Genomic DNA, 21,236 nt, shown 5'->3' on the forward strand with positions numbered 1-21,236 from the left:
ATTTGTATTCATAAAAATCATTTTAGACATTAAGAATTTTTAGTTTATAAAATAATATTTCACTGTTTTGAGTATTTGCAACAAAAATGATGGAAAAAATTACTGGTAAAACGTTTTGGAAGGAAATAATGTTAAAACTAAAGCTAAAGTCAATAATTGTCATTTAGTCTATCGATCTTAAACTTAGATTAATATCCAAAATATCAACTGATAGTGGTGGAGACAACCTTTGAGTTCAAGGGAGCTAAAATCTCAAATATTTTTTAAATTTCTATTTTCTTTTGGATGCCATGACATACTTCTACATATAAGTTTCAAATATACAAAATTTGATGGTAAGTATTCAATATAACCTACCCTGTCCAAGACATTTAAGTATTCAACATATAAAAGAACTAGTACATAATAACTCAAGCAAGCACTTGAAGATCTTTTAAAATATACATACATATACATACATACATATATATATAATTTTGACACCTTTAATTTTAATTTATATTTTTCTTAAAAAATATTAATAATTAAGGGTTTTTAATATAATTAAATTGTTTATCGGTGATCTAATATATAATTTATATGTAAACGATATCTATCTGTCAATCTGAATTTTAATTATTTGTCTAGAATATATTTTATTTTTTATGGGTGAAATAAATGTACCCATTTGCTTTTGAAATTAGGGAGATTGGTATCTTTTCTCAAACAATTAAAATGGAATTAATAATGCGTACAAACATTGTTTTATTTCAAAGGAAATCATCCTTTATAAAATGAATATGAAATAAATTATGTGTAAAAGGATTATATACTTTTATATAATATTAAATTATATTTTAAAATTATAATATTTTGAATATCATAATTATTTTACATATGTCAAGTAAAAAAAAAAAAAAGAATAGATAGATAGGTTGTTTGAGTAATAAGATGCACATTTTTTCTTTTCTTCTCTTCTGATTTCTATTTCTTCTTTTTACCAATATGAAGATGAGAGAGGATTGCAATACTTAGGAATACATTTTACTATAAATATAAAGATAACTAAAATGGATTGATTCCATTTACTTTTACTATAAATGGATATCTACTTTTATATAATGAATCATATAAATTATTCAATAGCATATTTTAACAAAATTAATATATTTATATTATAAGTCCAACATTTGGAATATTTCAATCAATTTCTCTCTCTCCCTCGCGCTATCTCTCTCCCTCCCTCCCTCCCTCCCTCTATATATATATATATACCTATTTTACATGAGTATAATATGTACAAATGTTTATTTAAAATAAAATTTATAAAATGCTTCTAATTCTTTTTATCTCGCATTTTTTTGAAATCCTTGAATTTCGATCGGTATAATTAGTTTATAAATTGGTTTTAAAATTAACTGTCTATTCAAAGAATTAGTTTCTAAATTAGTTACTATTATATACTAATTTAAAATTTTAATTTTTGATAGTCAAAATCTTGATAGTTAATTTTAAAAATCAATTTATAATTTAATTATAATTTTTTATTATAATATTGATTATTTTAATAACTAATAATTTTTAATTTTTGTAAATTGATTAGTCCATTGATTAATCATTACTTTTTTACTAAAATTCATATATATATATATATATATATATATATATATATATATATATATATATTCTTTTAGTGTTTTTATAGTGTTTGTATTTCATCCATTCAATCTACATTTATTAGCTATAACCGATCATAAAGTTCTGCAACCTATTTTATTAATCACATACTATAACATTGTTAGGGTTAAGAAAATATTTGCCTGAATATATATTCTTTTGATATTTCAAAGGCTTCCAACAATCCTTTTCTACAAACACAAATCGTGCAACTGATACATTTAGAGACTGGTTTGATGTAGAAACTAAACACTACAAAACATTCATTTAATAATTATCCTTACTAGCTTGCATAGCATTAAAGATATTCGGAAATATATTTCTTACTTGTCTTTTTAATTTTTACCACCAAATATTTTGGTATCAAGACAATGAAACCCACGTGAAACTGATCTCATTTTGATTTACTGATTTGTATTCATTAATTTAACCTTTGTCCTATCTATTTCTTTTAGGTTTCCTTTTATCCGAAAATGCATATTCTGGTCTACAGTGCCTCCTATACAGCGAAAACGAATTGATATATAAAAATATATAGAAAGGAACTGTCATAAGAATCTACACATCCATTTGTTTTGCTATTCACTTTTTACATAAGAGACACTCTTCAACAAAAATCTCATACAACATGATTTACCCTTGTCAAAATTTTAGATGAACATTATAAAAGGTGTATATGATGGATTGTCATGCGTATATATGGGCTATGAGTGTTCTTCGTTAATTTTAGGCCCTATTATTATCATATTTAGTTTTCAAAATCAGCAAATTGGAATTCTAGATCTTGAGCTACTTTAATCTACCCTAATAAATTCAAACCTGGTCAATGACAGTCGTAGCATGTGCTTATGTGCAGAGGATATGTAAATGGGAGAATATCCTGTCTACGAGTCAAAATCAATCTTCTGATTAGTATGAATGAATCATGATTTGAATGCATAATAAACTGAAAACAAGAAAAAAGACATGTCTTATTGCAAATTTCAATCCTCTTAACTAATTAACATGAACCTCTATCGCCTTACAAAAACTAAATTGCCAGAATGAAAGAAAGACTGGTAGGAAAACAAGATAATAAATTCAATATACCAACTGTTAATTGTATCTTATAATAAGAATCCGAAAACACACATACGAAATACAAGCAAAAGGATAAAAACCTAGGTTATTGCTGCTCCCTTATATACACATATTCAACTGTCAAATGCTCGTGCATATACTCGGAGGTTAAGCATTTAGCTGCCTTTTTCTTTATAGTACTCTTACTTCTTCAGATATATGTATATATATAGTAGCGTACAACAATATAATTTATATATACCTCAGTGTTAGTTCTGATACTTCTTCAAACCTTTCTAGGCATCCAACCTGATGATATGTGGAGAATTTGTGATCAGCTTTCAAATTATTCCGTTTGTTATACATGTCTTAATTGGAGAAAAGACGCTTGCCCTAAATTTTTTTCTAAGAATTTAATTTGATTTCTGCTTCACGCAATCTTCTCAATTAATTATATAAAGACCTACAGAAATTTGAATTACCTGAAATTACAAATAGCCTTTTCAGTATGGATGATGGCCAAGTCTTAGCTCCAAGTCCACTTCACTATCTTTCTGGTTTCCTCTCACTTGATGAATATCATCACCCACATGATGACTTGGACCAATTTGGAGACTCAGGTTGGCACCGCGAAGCTCTTGGTTCAAACTCAAAGACCGAGACCTTGACTCATAAAACTCATAATAAAAGGCACTTGCAGGAGCTGGGGGATGAAAGTGTTTGTCACAGTTCCTCTGAGACTCCAAAACGGAGTAATTAGGCCTTGCGTGTTGTTGGTTCAAAGTTTCTGAGACAAAAGGAAAGACTATGGATTCATGACTGTTGAATTTGTTAATTGAAGGTGAAGCGTCGAGTGTGAATTGCTTGGCCTTGGCCCTGTCTTTCCTATGGATATTCATATGACCCCCCAAAGCCTGAGCGTTTGTGAAACCTCTTTTGCAGAATGTGCACTCATAAGAGCGTTTAGTTCCACCAGTGTCATCTTGTGCTTCTTCTTGATCATTTTCATCACTTAAATTCTCAGGGCTGACTGGCTTCTCTGAATTCATAGCAGTGTTGATCAATGAACACACTCTTTTCTCTCAGAAAGAAATAAATTTGTGAATCTCTTACGCTCAAAGAGAATTGCAAGATGTGAGGGCTTTATATTGAGAAAAGGATGTGTAAGAAAGGTGTGAGATATAGAGACAAGAAGAAAACGTTGGGTAAAACTGTAGAAGAGTAGCGGTTTTGTATGAAGAGAGAGTGTGATTTTGGCGTTTTGTCATGGTCTTTTCCATTTAGCCGGCTCTATGATGGGTCTAAACCTTGAGAATATTTTTATCAGTTCCACCTCTCTCTCTTCCATTTCATTTGATAACAATTTCTTCTTATGTTGCTTTCATGACGTGGAGGTGGTTTTCTTTTGGCATGGCTTGTAATTTCCTTTGCCGCGTCAATGTGACTGATTCTCGGTTACTCACAACAATTCTATTCTTAACAACGATATTATGAAGAAACTTATCACTTTTTAGTGTTTCCAACTTGATTCATAGCTGTCAATTAACTTACTATATTTGATTCAAAATGTAAACAGAATGCGCAAGAGAATGCGATATACTTTTTCCTTGTTTAACAAATGCACTATGATTCACATCACCTAAAGTAAAAAGAATAAGAAGATTTTACTGTTTTGCATGATCCCATGCACATGCTTTACGGCGTAATTCTTCTAAATATAAATATTGGAGTGTTGCATGTGAAAGCAAAATTTAACAAATGAAGGAGACTCCGAGGATATGATGCACAATGTGACATGCAAGCAGAAAACGCGTTGAAGTATCCCTGGATGTCTTTATCATTCTCCTAAAAGAAAATAGTATTTTTTATATGCTGCATTTATGTTAGCGCTAGTGATTTTCTTGCATTTAACTGGCTTCCTAGCCCTTCTTCAAAAGGAAGAGACATGTGAACTATTAGCATCATCCATCTAGCGTAGTAGGGTGTACCCTAATTTGATCCCAAGCCAACCTACATTTGCATGGGATGAAATATACTCAATTTATTATATCACTAACTTTCATTCATTCAAACTGAATTAATATCCCCAACTAAACACATATCACTGTACCCTGTTTCAAATTAATGACCAAAAGGAGGGGAATGGAGCCAGTTCAAAAGGAATCATATATATTGAGGATAACCTATTGGTTATTTTAAACACAAGAATTCTCTACTCGACCAAATGTCTCCTTGTACAACAGCTCTTTAGCTGGTGCCTGATCAAGTATAGTGATCAATGTTGGCATTTTCATATAATATTTTTTGTAGAAAGAGTATACGTTTGAAACGACCAGTGATTAATCAGCTTCCTTGTAGAAAAAGCTAACTAAATCCCAAAATCAATTCATTCCAAGTTTTAGTGTGACGTTATCCTAGATATGATAAAGACTAAGTATTCAATCCTCATGAGAATAATAATCACAATTGGGTATGGGATGAAACACTGGGGTCTGTCACTGACAATTACATGAGTGCTGAACTACAGCTTGCATTGTCTTTCCAGCATGTAGTTAAGGTTGTCATGGACTTAATTATCATCATTTTTTCTTACGCCTGCATTTCCAAAGACATGGTCAGTTCTTCTCCAATCGCGTTACAGGAACAAGGAATACTAAAATATCTTCCTGTTATAATTTCATATAGATTACGTTTCCTAATAGTGATAAAAGGTGAAAAGTTAGATGAACTCTAAAAGCAGTTCAAATTTGTTAATTAAAAATTGTTAAAATAGTTTATTAATTCCAACTTTACCTATAGATAAAAATATGTTTTTGTAATTTTTGAAATTTTGTAGCCGTTCATTTAAAGATCAACTACTTTGGAAATAAGTTTTTAGTTCTTATTATTATGTTTTTTGTCATGTATTTTATAATTAATCTTATATTATATCTTAAATTTTTCTTAAGTAAATCGAAAATAAAATGAATATATATTATACCAAAAAAGGGAAAGGAGATAAACAAAAAAAAAAGTGTAATAAAACGTTACCTTTCGTAAGAATGGTAAAAAGTAAATTTAAATATATTTTAAGGTTGAGAAATCAGAAACTAAAAGCTAAAATGGCATCTTGAAGTGGCGTATCAGAAAGTATTAAAAGTTATTAAAATAATTAAGCTTATTTTACAAAATCACTATTAACACATAGTTAAACAATTTTTCAACAAATAAAAAAAGTTTAAAATGTTTGGAAGGGATACACTTGATAAAGTAATTATTAAACAAAAATTAATTACATTTAATATTTAGAAACATGAAAGATTCATTTTTTTAATTAGTAGAAAATTTCGTAGGAAAGTATTATAAGAAAATTAGAGTTAGCACGCATATATATACCCAAGTTTCTATTTTTTTTTTCCAACATCATCGAGTAACTTATATTATGAAGTTTAAATCACATTGTTATATGAAGTCTAAGCTATGTCAGAATCGTGTAACATTCGATTACCTCCATTATCTTGCATTCAATAAATTCAAGTTTTGTTTAGTTTGTTCGAATCCTATGAATTCCAAATTGGGTTAGAAGTGAAAGTGTTGCATCATTCCAAATTGTAGTGTTGATTGAAGTCAATATTTTGAAGCGGGGCTATAGAGATATATTTATGAACAATAGATGGTATCTAGACTTGATAATTACTTTGTCATTACCTCCATATAAAGTAACATTGTTTGAGAGGCCTCGGACTTCGTGTAGCAAATCCAACCTATCCCAGAATATAATAAATACAATCAACACCAGTATAGTGGGTAAGTATTTATTTGAAGTCATTACTCACTCTTTATTCTCTTTATTGATCATGTGCCTTTTCTCATATGATGTCTTAATTATGTTAGAGAATTACACCTTTGTCTTAAGATCTCACATTTCAAACCAGGTAGAGTAATTCAATCAACATCGGCCAAGTTTGATCAAGCTATATTTCGGATGCATGATTAATGTTATTTGTAAAAATTCAACAAATCAAATTATTACCCAATATAATTGTTTCGGTGTAAATGTTGTCAGATGTGAGTTATGGAGCCTCAGCGTGATTATGATACTGCTCTGAAATATTATTCAGGGTCTCTAGAACATAAAGAGAACGTACCTGGACCTTTGCCCTGTTATTGTATTTATAAGCAAAATAAGAAATAACCACCTTACCTAAAAATGTGGTTAGTTACTTTAACTGTTTAAAATATCTAAGATATTTTATGTAATAAATATAATATTTAAGATATAAAATATCTTACTACATAACAATAATCAACAACTAACGTTAGACAATTGGGTCGACCTCACCTCAAAGGCGTGTAGACGAGGTAAATTGTTTCCACAATGTCCAAGTCATCCCTATTCCATATAAGCACTCTCACGCTTTGGCTTGTAAAGCTATAATTGGGAACAAAATTGCAACAACTCATCCCTAACAACAATTAAGCTCATACATGGACAAAATTATTTTAATTCTACTGAACTATAATTAATTATACTTTAGTGAACTAAAAAATTTAATTGTGTTATAATAAAAACTGAATTATATTATTTTATAGTTCAATTTTAAAAAATTGAACCCCTAAAGTTATATTTTAGTTAACTATTCATTAACTTAAAACCAATTCATTTTATATTTTTTATTTGATAGTCTCTAAAGTTGTAATTTAGTTTTGACTATTACCGATTAGATCAAACTTTGGTCATGGTCATCCCAACCAAATTTGGTCGAGGGTCAGCTTGGCCAAATTTGACCGATTTCTAGTCAGGATTGAATCGAGCGAGTTTCGACTGTGGTTGTTACAATCGAATTTGTTTGATATTCAATCAGGGCTGTTTCGGTTAAATTGGTCTGAAGGTCGGTCGTCCTTCCTTGCTCTACTCTCTTTTGATCTTCAATCCTCTCCGAGAATGCAATCCACTTTGATGAGTTGTTGACCTGCAGAAGACACTCTGACACTCAAGTCAGATATGTTTCATAAAAAGAGGTCATTATTTTATTGTGATAGAAAAAAATGATTGTACCTGGACATCAATTGTATATTTATAGGACTTCTGACAGCCAAGTCCATTGATTAATCATTAGTACAATATATTTTTAAGCAATCAAACCCAATAATACGTATATTTGTAAAGCGTAAGGCAATCTGACCTATTAATACCTGTTAATTGTCCATAAATGACAATTAATTCCGATCAGTATATTTTATATAGTACAAGGGCCAACTCAGTCGAATTTCGGCCAAGATCAACTTTGTTGAGTTTTGTTTGTGGCCTTCCTGGCCTAATTCAATTGATTTTAGGCTGGAGTTGACTTAACTGAGTTGACTTAACTGAGTTTCAACTGTGTCCTTTAAATCGAATTTGACCGAATTTCGACCCTAACCTATTTCAAAATTTTGCCTAACTTGGATAGTCTTAACATTTGGTTTTGACTCTACTCATCACAACTTTTTTTAATTTTTTAATTAAAAAATATTATAATTCAATTTAAAATTAGTGTAATTTTGTTCATAATTTGTGCAGTTTAAAAAAAATATTAAGGTACATAGCAATTTAAGTCATATTATAATTCAATACAGTTTATTGTAATATAGTTTGATAGAACAAAAAATAGTTCTGTTAAATTCGTCTGAACTAATTTTTAGTTCAATTCAAACAAATTAGTTTTTGATTGAACACAGTGTTTAATAATATAATGTGCAATTCATTTTTTCCATCCCTACTCATAGATAAACTTGAGATAACATACAACCTATGGTCTTGTCACTTGTAGATGATCTACTGCAACATCTGAAGTATTTATGTTTTTATGATTTCACGTGAGATGTTTGATATCAAGGACTCACATTAAATTTCGATCTAGTTTCAAATATGATTAAATACTTAATTTTTTTAATATCAAAGGCTTAGCTTTTATTTTAAAATACCTGAGATGTGGTTAGTATATAGTTAAGTATCCTTTATACTAATGAAAACACAAGATTCATCAATAGGAATAGCTCGCATGTCTATAGTCTAACATGTAAGAGTAGAATCTTGAAAAAGAAAATTAGGTACCGGTAGAAATGTTTTAATAATAATTTTATTATAATATTTTACATATTTGCTTCCTTGAGTATACAATTGACAACTGAAACAAACCAAATAAGCACAAGATTAATAACTATCAAATAAATATGTTAGAAAAGTTAAATCTTTCATTAACAAGAAAACAAAAAAAATTATTAAGCTACATAAAAACTATAATAATTAACCACCATTTTGTATTGACTTCGAAAACATCATTTTTATTTTTTTATTTCAATAATATTGGATACAATCTTGAAAGAACTTTCATTTTCCACTTCTTCATAATTATATATTTCCTATTATCATTTGCATACATGAACCATGAAAGATGATGAATTTAAAATATAAATAGGATAATTTAAGTAGATTTTGTTATTATTCAAAAAATTCATACTTTCATTTAGAAGGACAATATTTTGAGCTAAGAGACAATTCTTATAATTGTTAGAATCTACGAACTAACGTCGGATGTAAGCAAGAGAGTTGATTTAGAATTTAAATGTAAAGTGAAGAAATAACAATAAAAATAAAATAGAAGAGGATTAATACACAAAGATTAAAACAGTAAAAAAAAAATTATTGCGAATTATATAGAATGAAATAAATAATCATGTTTAATTTCTACAAATGAAAGTTCTATCTACAAAAATTTTGTGAATTAACGAAGTTGCAATAAATTCCATACAAAGTTGAATATTATTTTTACTATTATTGTGGTGATACAAAACATTTTTATTATATTTTACATTGAAGATTTAGTTCGGCTTATGAAAAAAAGATCCTTAAGTTTATTGTTAACGATCAAAAATGTTTCTCAGAGAAACAGGGAATACAGTCTTTGATCAGTAAATTCTGATCAAGTTTGGGCTATTATGTAAGTTCCAAAGCCGGGCTAAGCCGAGAAAAAGTACGTCCTTGTTGTAGATGATATAAGAGTGTTTCATCCTACACCTCCAAGATCTCATCCTGCACCTCCAAAAATTCCACTTTTAACCTTCTGACATTTCATCATTATCCTACACCTTTAACTTTATAGAAAATTTTATTTTTAATTTTAATAAATATATTCTTATTTTTTTCTTTTTCTTATTAAAAAGATTCTATATCACCTTAATAATAACTAAATTTAAAATTCAAATATTATTTAATATAATTTTATATTTTAATAATTATTAAAATATGATTTATGTTATAATAATAATTATATTAAAAATATAAAAATAAAATAATTAAAAATAAAAATAATAACAAAAATGTAAATTATATTAAATAAAATATTTAATATATTTAAATATATTAAATTATATTAAAATATTAAATTAAATTAAATAATTATTAAAATTTAAATAATAAACAAAATTTTAAAACAGTTATTTATCAAATAATAAATAAAATTATATTAAATAAAATATTTAAATATACTAAATTATATTAAAATATTAAATTAAATTAAATAATTATTAAAATTTATATATAAAATAAAATTTTAAAAACATTCTTTATCGGATATGGATATCCGATTTATAACTTATCGGATATCTATATCCGATTAACAAATTTTTCAAAATTTTGTTTGTTTAAAATTTTAATAATTATTAAATTTAATTTAATATTTTAATATTATTTAATATATTTAAATATATTAAATATGATTTTAAGTATTGTTTTTATTTTTATTTTTATTCTTATTTTAGTTATTATTTTTTAATTTTTTTAATAGAACTATTTTAAAAATATAAATTATATTTTATTAATTATTAAAATATAAAAATATAATAAATAATATTATAATTTTTATTTAAGTTTAATATTTATTAAATTTTAAATAAAAATCAAAGTATTAACATATTTTATAGATTTTAATATATAAATAAGCTTTTTAAAATTTTTATTTTTATTTAAAATTCAATGATTATTTAATTTATTTTTAATATTTTATTATAATTTAATATATTTGAATATATTAACTCAAATTTATTTTTATTATTATTATTACAATTTTTATTATTATTTTTATTATTTTATTTTTATGTTTTTAATATAATTATTATTATAATATAAATTATATTTTAATAATTATTAAAATACAAAATTATTTTTAATAATATTTAAATTTTAAAATAAATTAAATTAAATTATTATTAAGGTAGTGAAGATTGTTTTTAATAAAAAAGAAAAGAAAATGAAAAAATATTTATTAAAGTTAAAAATAAAATTTTGAAAAAGTTGGAGGTGCAGGATGATATGAGATGTCAGAAGGATAAAATTGGAATTTTTGGAGGTGCAGGATGAGATCTTGGAGGTGTAGGATGAAACACTCATGATATAATAACAAGTGAAGGTGTAAAGAGTTTCTACCCAATTGTTGGAACCTGATAAACAAATCCCTCTTTATTGACCCAAACCCAAACCCTATCACATTGGAAATTAGCTATGACCGAGGATCCTTCAGGCACAATTATAGCATTCACCAAAGGATTCTCTCTCTCAATTGTAGCCTCTGCCACTGTTCCTTTCGCTCCAACCAACTCTGGCCATGACCTCTTACCTGCACATGTATACAACAACCATCATCAAACTAATACAACATACTAACTGCTATCTATGCACTTCATCCAACATATACTTTTACCTTTGCACTCCGACATTTTCTTTCGCCTTTCTTGATAATTCTTGTGTTCCAGATATACATATGCCTTGTTGTCTGGGGGGGTATTTATAGTTTGTTTCGTGACATTTGTCCAAATTTATATGACTTAGTTTAATACAATTATGAATGAGTTTGCAGGCCTATCGATGGTATCATAGATATTTATTAATAAACTTTTATAAATCTAATTTTTTTAAAACATATAGGACATCTTATGACATTATACAAAATAAAAAGACTTAACAGAGACTAATTGTATATAAAATTAAAAAAGATAGATTAAATTATTCTATTTAATTTAAAATATAATGATTATATTGAAACCCAAAACATATTGATGGTAATTTAATAGCCGACCGACTCAGTTTACGACAACGTAGACGGACAGAGAGACTTGTAATTGAAGTTGAATTAAGAATTAGGAGTGACGACAACGATGTTAGCTTCTTGATTTAACCGGCCAAATAGCTTAAATAGTATAAATAAAATGTTTAAAATAGACCTTAACAAACAAGGAAAAGTAAACTCCTATGAAAATATATTCTTAGTTTCTTAATATTTTTTAAAAATTAAAATTAAGCTCTTCCAAAATTTTAAACTAAACTGATAAATAATTCAAATATTATTATAAAATATATTTAAAACGTAATTTAACAAAACTTAATTAAAATGATTTTATACACGTATTTTAAAAATTATAAAACTAAATTTAATCGAAATTTCAAAAATAAAAACTAAATAATCAAGAGTTTATAAATAAAAGTAACAAGTATGACCTCGTCTAAGCTATCTGTGAAAGGGCCATAGCAATAATGTTTTACAGCAAGGGTCAATTATAACTCATCTATATCTTTGTATCTATTCAAAATTTTATGCAAAATGTTTAGCTGCTTAAGATAACTTGGATTGATAGCTTACTGTTTTAACCATAAATGAAAGTATTTATCGAAAATAGTACAGTGTTATTAAGACCTTTTAGTTATTGAAAAATATTAAATATGTTTGTAATTTTGAATATATTACATATCTTTTTTATGGCATTTAATTATTCTACCATTATGATATTCACCATCCATTATTTAAGAAAAATAAATGTTATCACTATTTTTGGCCAAAATATTTTCATTAAAAGCATGAATCGTGATTTATGTGTTGAAAAATTTTAATTTAAACTATCGAAGATGTCGAGGGAATACATAATGTTTATTAATTTTCATAAAATCAAGATTAGCACAAGTTCGCATATTTAACTTCTTATTCCTCCGAAGAAAAAACTTCCTATTTCATGTTGACTTACTACATGGACGGAGGTAGGGTCCCCTTCATAGACTGTATTTGTTAATTTCTATTCATAAATACAAATTAAAATGTTGATGTTTTGTTTAATAAATTTTTATCTATATTATCTTTTGTGTTGGTTTTTTTACTAAAATATATTTAATTAAAATAAGAAATTAAACTAAAGAAGAAGAGAGAAAAAAAATCAATAACAAATATTTGAAAAAAAAACCTCCTGCGGATTCAAAAATACGTACATATACTCTGGTTTGTACTAATTCAAAAATTACAGTTCAGTTTATTTAATTTTTTATTTGATAAAAACATATTAAATTAATTTTAGTTTAATTTGAAACAAATTCTACATCATTTTTAGAAACACGTGGGTTAAAATTTTAAAATAGAAGAATTCCATATTCACTTTTCTAACCGGAGACAAATCATCAATCGAAACCATCGAAACCATCTATTTTTTATGATTAAATCTGACGATCAGAAGTGCTCTCGTTCTTTAGTTATATTATCCTGTTACCAGAAAAAATCCAGAAGGAGTAGAGCACACTTTTTAATGGCAGATTCATTCATGTCATGAATATTGAAACTTTTATGCATAAGTAATAACGCACAAATTTTATTATATTAGATTAATTTTCTTAATTAACCAGCAATAAATGGAGATAAATAGTTAATTCCTTGGAGAAAAAATGAAAGATAGTTTGAACATAATGAAAAATGAGAAGAAGAAGAAGAAGAAGGTAGTTTGTTATATATGATGATCCTTGTTTTATATTGAAAGAAATAACATAATTGAATATAAGTCGTTATTTAAATAGTATATTGATGACTTATAAGATATGAAGTGGGTGAGTGTGAAGTTGCTATCCAATGATGGGAGTCTGATAAACGATTCCCTCTTTAGTAACCCAAACCCGAACCCTGTCACAACGGAAATCAGTGGTGACAATGGATCCCTTCAGCACAGTTTCAGCTTCCACATAAGGATTCTCTCTCTCAATCGTAGCCACTGCCACCGATCCTTCAACTCCGACTAACTCAGGCCATGAGCTCTTACCTGCACACACACATCAAATATCAAATTTTATATATCAATCCCCAAACCCTTATTCTATTCATATGCTTCCCATACAACAATAGATTTACCTTTGCACTCCGACATTTTTTCTCTTCTGCTTTCTTAATGCAATTCTTCTCTGTGTGATTTAGATGCGTTGATATGAGGGGGTATTTATAGTTTCTTCTAAGGCAATCTTATGTGCCTACTTTTCAATTATGTACGCTTCAAGTTAATAATAAGATTCTCAATATTCATCCAAACAACATTTTTCAAACATTTCCGATCTCACGCAAACAGTCTTCTATTTTGAAACTCTTAGCTGCTCATCAACCCTTCAAATGTTTACACACATAGATTTCAATTTCTAATATTGCCGCTTACTGTTTCATGACCCAAAGTAAGTTGTGGCGTTGTATAATTGCTTGCCATAACGTATATTACAGTTATATTATAATTTATCAATATGTAAGCTTTTGCATTTACTTTTGCAAAAAATATAAATCACTTTCTTAAAAATAATATATGATATACATAAGTTAATTGATTAAAATTAATTTTATCTGATATTTTAATTAGGATAAAAGCACAACAAAGTCTATTTGAATGACTTAAAGGTTAGATTTATGAAGAGATGTTCACGTACATACAAAATCATAACTATTATATATCCTTTTAACCTGAATTTCATTCAAATTGTGGATATCACTTAAAAGAAGATTTTCTAACCAAAATATAGAAATTATATAGATTATGTAAGTTGGACATTGTTGTTGGATTTTCTATTCTCTTTTTGGTATTTGGACAGCAGGTTTATAAGGTGGCATCCAGTTTCACCCAAGTTGAAGCGATTTGAAAGCGTCATCACCAAGAAAGAAAGGTTAAGGATTAGAAAAAAAAATATAGTACAAGATAGGAACTGAGAGAAGCAGGACTTGATCAACTTTTAGGATTGCAAAAGTAAAAGAAAGATTGCCTCATACGCCTTTTGAGGGAGCATGAGGGAATTTTTCACTAGTAGTAACTATTTCCAGGAACTATAGGCATTCTCAGGGCGATCGTAAATATTGTCACAAAATTAAAATTTTAGCTCATTTAGAATTTTATTTCACCAATAGTTTTGATTCCTAAGGTTTTCTTCCCTTGAATGGATTTGGGAGAGAGTGTTTGAGGAGATTTGAGAGAATTTGAAGGTAAATTTTTTTGTTGTTTATTTAAGTGGATTTGGAGGCAAGTGAAAGTAGATTTGGAAGTAAATTTTTTTAATCTGTCACATCAATCAAATTTTACATTAATTTTTACAAACTTTATTTTCAAATTCACTCTCACTTACCTCCAAATCCACTCAAATAAACAACAAAAAAATTTATCTTCAAATCCCCTCAATCACTCTCCCCAATCCATTCAAGTGAACAAAGAGAAGGTTTTAATTGCCCTAATGAGTCCACATATTCATTATATATATATATATATATATATTATTGGTTTCTCAATATAAGGAAGTGTTAATATATATAGTCACTCTTCACCATTCTTCCAAAAAAAAGACTCAATTTATCTATTAACAATATTTTTAAAATTATTGTGATCAGTAATTTCTAGCAAAAGTTGCTTCATTTTGGTGCTTTAATCGATTTATAGTTTGTTTGTTTTGGTACCAATCCTATGCCTCGTGCATGTTTTGCTGTGACGTAGGATGGAAGCTAATCATAATAATCACGTTGTCAAAATTTATACAGAATGATTTGTCAAACTATATAATGTCACGCAACTGTGCTATTTGAAAATCTTTTGCGGCTGAATTGTCTGACTGTAATCACAAACCTTCAAAATTCTAACCTATCCACATATATGGAAGTGTTCGCAAGATGTTTTATTTTTGAAGGTAATCAAATTTTTGTAAGGTAATAGATTTGGATTAAAAAACACAAAAAAACTTCGTTGATAAATTCAAAAAATTATGTGAGCTTAGTCACGACTCGTAGTTATGTTGGGGTGGACAAGTTTTATAGAGGTTAGCTTACATTGTTCCATTTTGTCAAGCTAAAACGAGGTAAGACGGTTCACGTTACCATCCCTACATACACTCAATCAAAGAGATTGATCTAAACTCTCCTAAACATGTTTATTCCTCAAACTTAGAATTAGTGTGATGAAAAATGAATTCCTTCATCTTAGGAATTTTTCACTTGAATGAGCTTGTGAACAAAAGTGTAAAAGTAATCTTAATAACGTGCCAAAATTATTTTATGAATTTGAAATGAGTATCTTCTAGATGAGGACTTTTAGAACTATAATATCTCTAATACACTATTTCTTCATCTCCCTTTCAATAAATTATTAACAAGAAAGGTGTTATATTCCTCTGTAGAACTCTATCTAATATAAAATAAATTTGCATTTATCTTTTTCTTTGCATAATATGTAAAGAACTTCCCATCAAGATAACAAAATTTTTGTAAAATATGTAGTTCACAAGAAATACAGCATCCTATTCATCGTTATAATTATGGAAATACTTCTCAAGAAAGTCTAACATTAAGTATGTTACTTGGTTAATTATGTTAGTTAGAATTAATAATTTGGTTTTATAACTAAATAATAATATGATTGGATATATCATTACTTGATTAACTATATCATCTTAAGTGAGTACATCACATATTTACTAAGTGTGTACTTTGCGTTAAATATGGTAGAAAAGAGTTTTGACACCGGTTATTTTTTATATTGTATTTTGGTTCAACAATCGAAACATATCTAAACGAAATAAAAAAAGTAATTTTTTTAACATATTCAAATGAGATAAGAAAAATGAATAGTTATTTTTTACTTCAGTTATAAACCGAAGCATAAAGTTCAATATTATGTTTCAGTTTTAGGAGAATCGAAGCATAAAAACATAAATAAATAATGAAAAAGAAATTGACTTCGGTTCTCATGAAAATCGAAACCTAATCTCTTTCTAATTTTTTATTTATTTTAAGAGTATTAGATTTTGATTATTAGCATAAGAAAAAACCTGATACCTTTAAAATTATAAAATATTTTAAATAAGAAAGAATATGAAGCTTCAATTATTACTAGAACAAAAGCCTAATACTTCTTTATGTTTCAATTTTAAAATAAGTGAAGTATAATGTAAAAAAAATTTTAAATACTTTTTTTTTTGTTTTTGTTTCTAACTACATATTAAATTGCACAAAATTAGAAAGAATGGACACATTATATTTATCACACTTGGAATCAGTCAAAATCTAAATACAACAATATGTTATCTTACAATCAAATATACATATAAGTACAAAACACAATTAACAAATACTAATGAATGTTAAGAAGATGAAATGACAAGGATTGTAAGAAGAAAAAGAAGAAAAAATTGCGAAACAAAAATTTAGAAGAAGAAGAAACTATAGTATTCTCACAAAGAATAAGTAATGAAGGTCATTGTACAACTTTTGCAAATATTAACCATAGAAAAAATTTTAGACCTCAAATATTATAGTAAAATTGCATCATAAAAGACAGTAGAGTTTGGTTTTAAAAATAATTTATACCTAAAATTTTTATCTCCGTGACAAACATGAAATTTTTGTGAATCATTAGGTGTTGGTTATTTATAACTCAAAAAATAAAGATTTTATGCTTTATTTTTTTTAACAACTAGAGTATTGTTACTATGGGCTCATAGCCGACCGATCGGTAAGATCAGCCCGACCGATGATACTTCGCAGGTCAATGAACCGATCGGTAAAATCAGTCCGACCGATGATACCTCTCAGTGAACCGATCGGTTATATCAGCCGTTAAGGTAATTAATGGTAATAACTGTCGGGGAGTTAATGAGGATAATTATCATTTATTGATAATTAAATAGTCATTCATTGGTAGTTAATGAGTTAGACCCAACGGTAAGCTCTTTATAATTTATAAATATATTTCTGGCAAAGGAGACAGGTAACTTAACTTGAACTGAAAGCTTAGAGCTCTGATAACTAAATCTTGATTACAAGATTATTACGCAAAGTCACTGAACGTCGGAGTGTCTTTTGCAGGCACCCTCCCCCGCGGCTTGGACAAGGAGAAGAGGGAAGACAACACAATTGGACATCGGAGCAGATAACTTTGAATATTTTGGATTAGGGTTCTAAATCCTGCCGAAACAAGTATATATCTTTTTTCTCTGATAAAATAATTAAAAAAGATAATAAATTTTGAAATTTTAGCAAACTTTTATGTCTTGATTTTTAAGAAACAGTAAAGGTTTATAGACTTTGACTTTTTCAAAAACTTAAATCTTGTAAAATTTTTAAAATTATATTTACTCTAAAATTGAAACACATAATATGATTTTAAAAGTCAATACTATAGTAATGATTAAAAAAGATGGTGTGCGAAAATCTTGATCACGGGATAAGTTGTGATTTGAAAATGTACGTTATTGTTCTTTGATGGGGAATTGTTTGGGTGAGTTTAAGACAACGAAAAAAAAATTAGGAATGATGTTAGGATAAGTGAACTGTAGAATTAAGTGTTTAAATTTGTTTTTCACACTTTGGCTTAGCAAGAAAGAAAAAAAACTGATCAAGCAAAAGAAATGATTGAAATGCTTTGGATGAATTTTTTTTAACAAATGGCTGCTGAGTTCTGCAAACAAAAAAGTGTCCTCTTGAAAACATTTTATTTCTCTATTTAAGTTTTTGCTACGCAAATCTCTATACGATTTCTCTACATTTTTAAAAAATAAAAATGAATAATTCTTGTATGATATGCTTATTCATAGCCATTTGGGACCATATAGCAATTATTTTTACTGCAAGGGTCAAAAGGTTTAGCGGCTTAACTTAACTTGGATTGGTAGCTTACTGTTTTAACCATAAATGTCTGAAAATATTTATAAAAAACTAATGCAGTGTATTAAGTACTTTTAGTTATTTAATTAAACATATTAAATATGCTCGTAATTTTGAATATATTAAATATCTTTTTTTTTTGCACTAAATTATTCGCATTATTATATTCAACAATCCATTTAAGAAAAAAAAAATTGGTCCCAGTATTTTTGGTGAAAATATGTTCATTAAAGGCATGAATCGTGATTCATGTGTTGAAAAAAATCTCACTAAAATTATTGAAGATGTCGAAAGAATACATAATGTTTATGATTTTTTCATAAAATCAAGATTAACACAAGTTTGCCTATTTAAATTCTTATTTTCCGAAGAAAAAACTTCTTATTTCAATGTTGATTTTCTACATGGACGGAGTTACGGCCCCTTCTTAGGTAGTATTTGTAATTCTATTTATAAATACAAATTGAAATATCGATGGTTCTTTTAATAAACTTCTATCTATATTATCTTTTGTATTGTTTTTTTACTAAATTAATTTAATTGATAAAGAAAGACTAAACTAACGAAGAAGAGAACGAAATGTTAATAACAAATCTAGTTTTGAAAAAAAGAAGAAAAAAAAACTACCACGGATTCAAATATACCTACATACTCTGTTTGTACATAATAAAATATTAGCTGCTGAGTTTATTAATAAAAAGTTATTTAATTATTCTAATTTTATTTGAAACAAATTTTACTACGGAGGACAAAAATGGTCATGCCGAAAATTACGACATGGATTGAATATTTTAGTATGTTAATCTTTTTAAGCATGTTCTGTACAACTCGGAACTCTAAACCAACTTGATTGAATATACGTATATAGGGTTTTCGATTTATAATAGTAAAAATGTGAACTAAATCCAAAATATAAACAAAAAATTATAATACACTAACTAAAGATAAAAGATAAATATAAAATAAAAATTAAATATAAAATAAAAATTAAATATAAAATAAAGATAATATATATTCTCTTCAAGTTAGTGCATACTGATAATATGTACTAAGTTTGTTACTAATATAATCTATATTAAGTGGAAAAGTGAAAACAATAATACCAAATTACTAATGATTTATCATATATATAATTTATATTAATTTAAATTCTTAAAATCTATTAGAATCAGTACAACATGTTATTTATATTTCTTTTAAGCAACTTTTCTATTTGCTTTTTTTTCTAGTTTATTCAAAAATAATTCATTCATTTGCGTCTAATTAGTCAAAAAGTTCAATTAATTGACATTTATTTTCTTGTTTCAATTAAATTTAAAGTCATTTCTATTTTTAATAGATTTATATTTATAAATTATAAATTATATAATTATAAATATTATTTAATTTAAAAAATAACTTATAGAAATTATTATTTATACTAATTTAATTAAATAAAAATAAAATTATTGAAATTATGCAAGTCACAAATTGACCAACAAATTGGCAGACCAAACGCTATATATAGGACGGGCAAATACAGGATGGACAGACCGCAATTCCATTTCCACATAAACACTTGGATTAAAGTTTTAAAAAGAAACCATTCCATAACAAAAAAAAATTAGAAAAATTTTTCGTATATACTTCTCAATTTCCTTAGTTATATCTAATACCTAATAAAAAATATTATTTTTACTTTTCTAGTTGATTTACTCTAAACTATTTTATATTTTAAAATAAAAATATTATTTTATTAGGTAGAATAGAAATTAAGGTGTTTGTGTATTATCACCTTAAGAAAACATTAAAAAAAATATAAACACACCTAGTGACATATTCATTCATGAATATTGAAACTTTATTGCATAAGTAAAATTTTATTATATTAGATTAATTTTCTTAATTAAGCAGCAATAAATGGAGATATATAGTTAATTCCTTGGAGAAGGAAAATGAAACAGAATTTGAAGATAAATAATGAAAAATGAGAAGAAGGTAGTTTGTTTCATTTTGAAAGAGGTAACATAAATGGAGATAAGTCCTTATTTAAGTATTATATGGAAGAGTGTGAAGTGGCTATCCAATGATGGGAGGCTGATAAACGATTCCCTCTTTAGTGACCCAAACCCGAACCCTGTCACAACGGTAATCAAAGGTGACTGCGGATCCCTTAAGCACAGTGTGAGCATCCACATAAGGATTCTCCCTCTCAATTGTAGCCACTGCCACCAATCCTTTAACTCCGACTAACTCAGGCCATGACCTCTTACCTGCACACACACACATCAAATGTCAACAACCCTTTTTCTATTCATTCATGCTTCCTATACAACATATTTACCTTCGCACGACATCGTTTCTCTTCTTTCTTTGTGCAATTCTTCTCTCTCATTTACATGCGTTCATGTGTGCCGCTATTTATAGTTTCTTCTGGTCATGAACACAACGGTGTGTCTATTTTTCAATTAATTACTTGTTACGTACGCCTGAGGATACAAACAAGATTTGTCAAACATTTCCATCTTTTGAAACTCTTTTTCTACTCAATTCCCCTTCAAATCTTTACACACCTAACTTCAAATTTCTAATCTAACCGCA

General features: G+C 27.3%; 3 protein-coding genes and 1 pseudogene across 3 annotated transcripts; all 4 read right to left on the reverse strand.

The window, feature by feature from the left end:
* Nucleotides 1–3,218: 3,218 nt before the first annotated feature.
* On the reverse strand, nucleotides 3,219–3,764 carry LOC124846801 (transcriptional regulator TAC1-like). The gene has a single exon (XM_047324155.1). The coding sequence runs from the start codon at nucleotides 3,762–3,764 to the stop codon at nucleotides 3,219–3,221; it is 546 nt and encodes a 181-aa protein (XP_047180111.1).
* A 7,167-nt stretch (nucleotides 3,765–10,931) lies between these two features.
* Nucleotides 10,932–11,537, reverse strand: LOC148194586 (glu S.griseus protease inhibitor-like). The gene is made up of 2 exons (XM_088097917.1): nucleotides 11,433–11,537; nucleotides 10,932–11,348 (listed from the first exon to the last, which is right to left on the reverse strand). The coding sequence occupies exons 1-2, from the start codon at nucleotides 11,446–11,448 to the stop codon at nucleotides 11,155–11,157; spliced, it is 210 nt and encodes a 69-aa protein (XP_087954043.1). The 5' UTR covers nucleotides 11,449–11,537; the 3' UTR covers nucleotides 10,932–11,154.
* A 1,937-nt stretch (nucleotides 11,538–13,474) lies between these two features.
* LOC148194587 (glu S.griseus protease inhibitor-like) lies at nucleotides 13,475–13,946 on the reverse strand. The gene is made up of 2 exons (XM_088097696.1): nucleotides 13,890–13,946; nucleotides 13,475–13,800 (listed from the first exon to the last, which is right to left on the reverse strand). Exons 1-2 carry the CDS (start codon nucleotides 13,903–13,905, stop codon nucleotides 13,607–13,609), a joined length of 210 nt encoding a protein of 69 aa, XP_087953822.1. The 5' UTR covers nucleotides 13,906–13,946; the 3' UTR covers nucleotides 13,475–13,606.
* A 6,623-nt stretch (nucleotides 13,947–20,569) lies between these two features.
* On the reverse strand, nucleotides 20,570–20,924 carry LOC148194588 (glu S.griseus protease inhibitor pseudogene; annotated as a pseudogene).
* Between the last annotated feature and the right edge of the window lie 312 nt (nucleotides 20,925–21,236).

This window comes from Vigna umbellata, chromosome 8 (assembly GCF_029865625.1).
Source record: "Vigna umbellata cultivar VRB3 chromosome 8, Vumbellata_1.0, whole genome shotgun sequence".
Taxonomy (NCBI): domain Eukaryota; kingdom Viridiplantae; phylum Streptophyta; class Magnoliopsida; order Fabales; family Fabaceae; genus Vigna; species Vigna umbellata.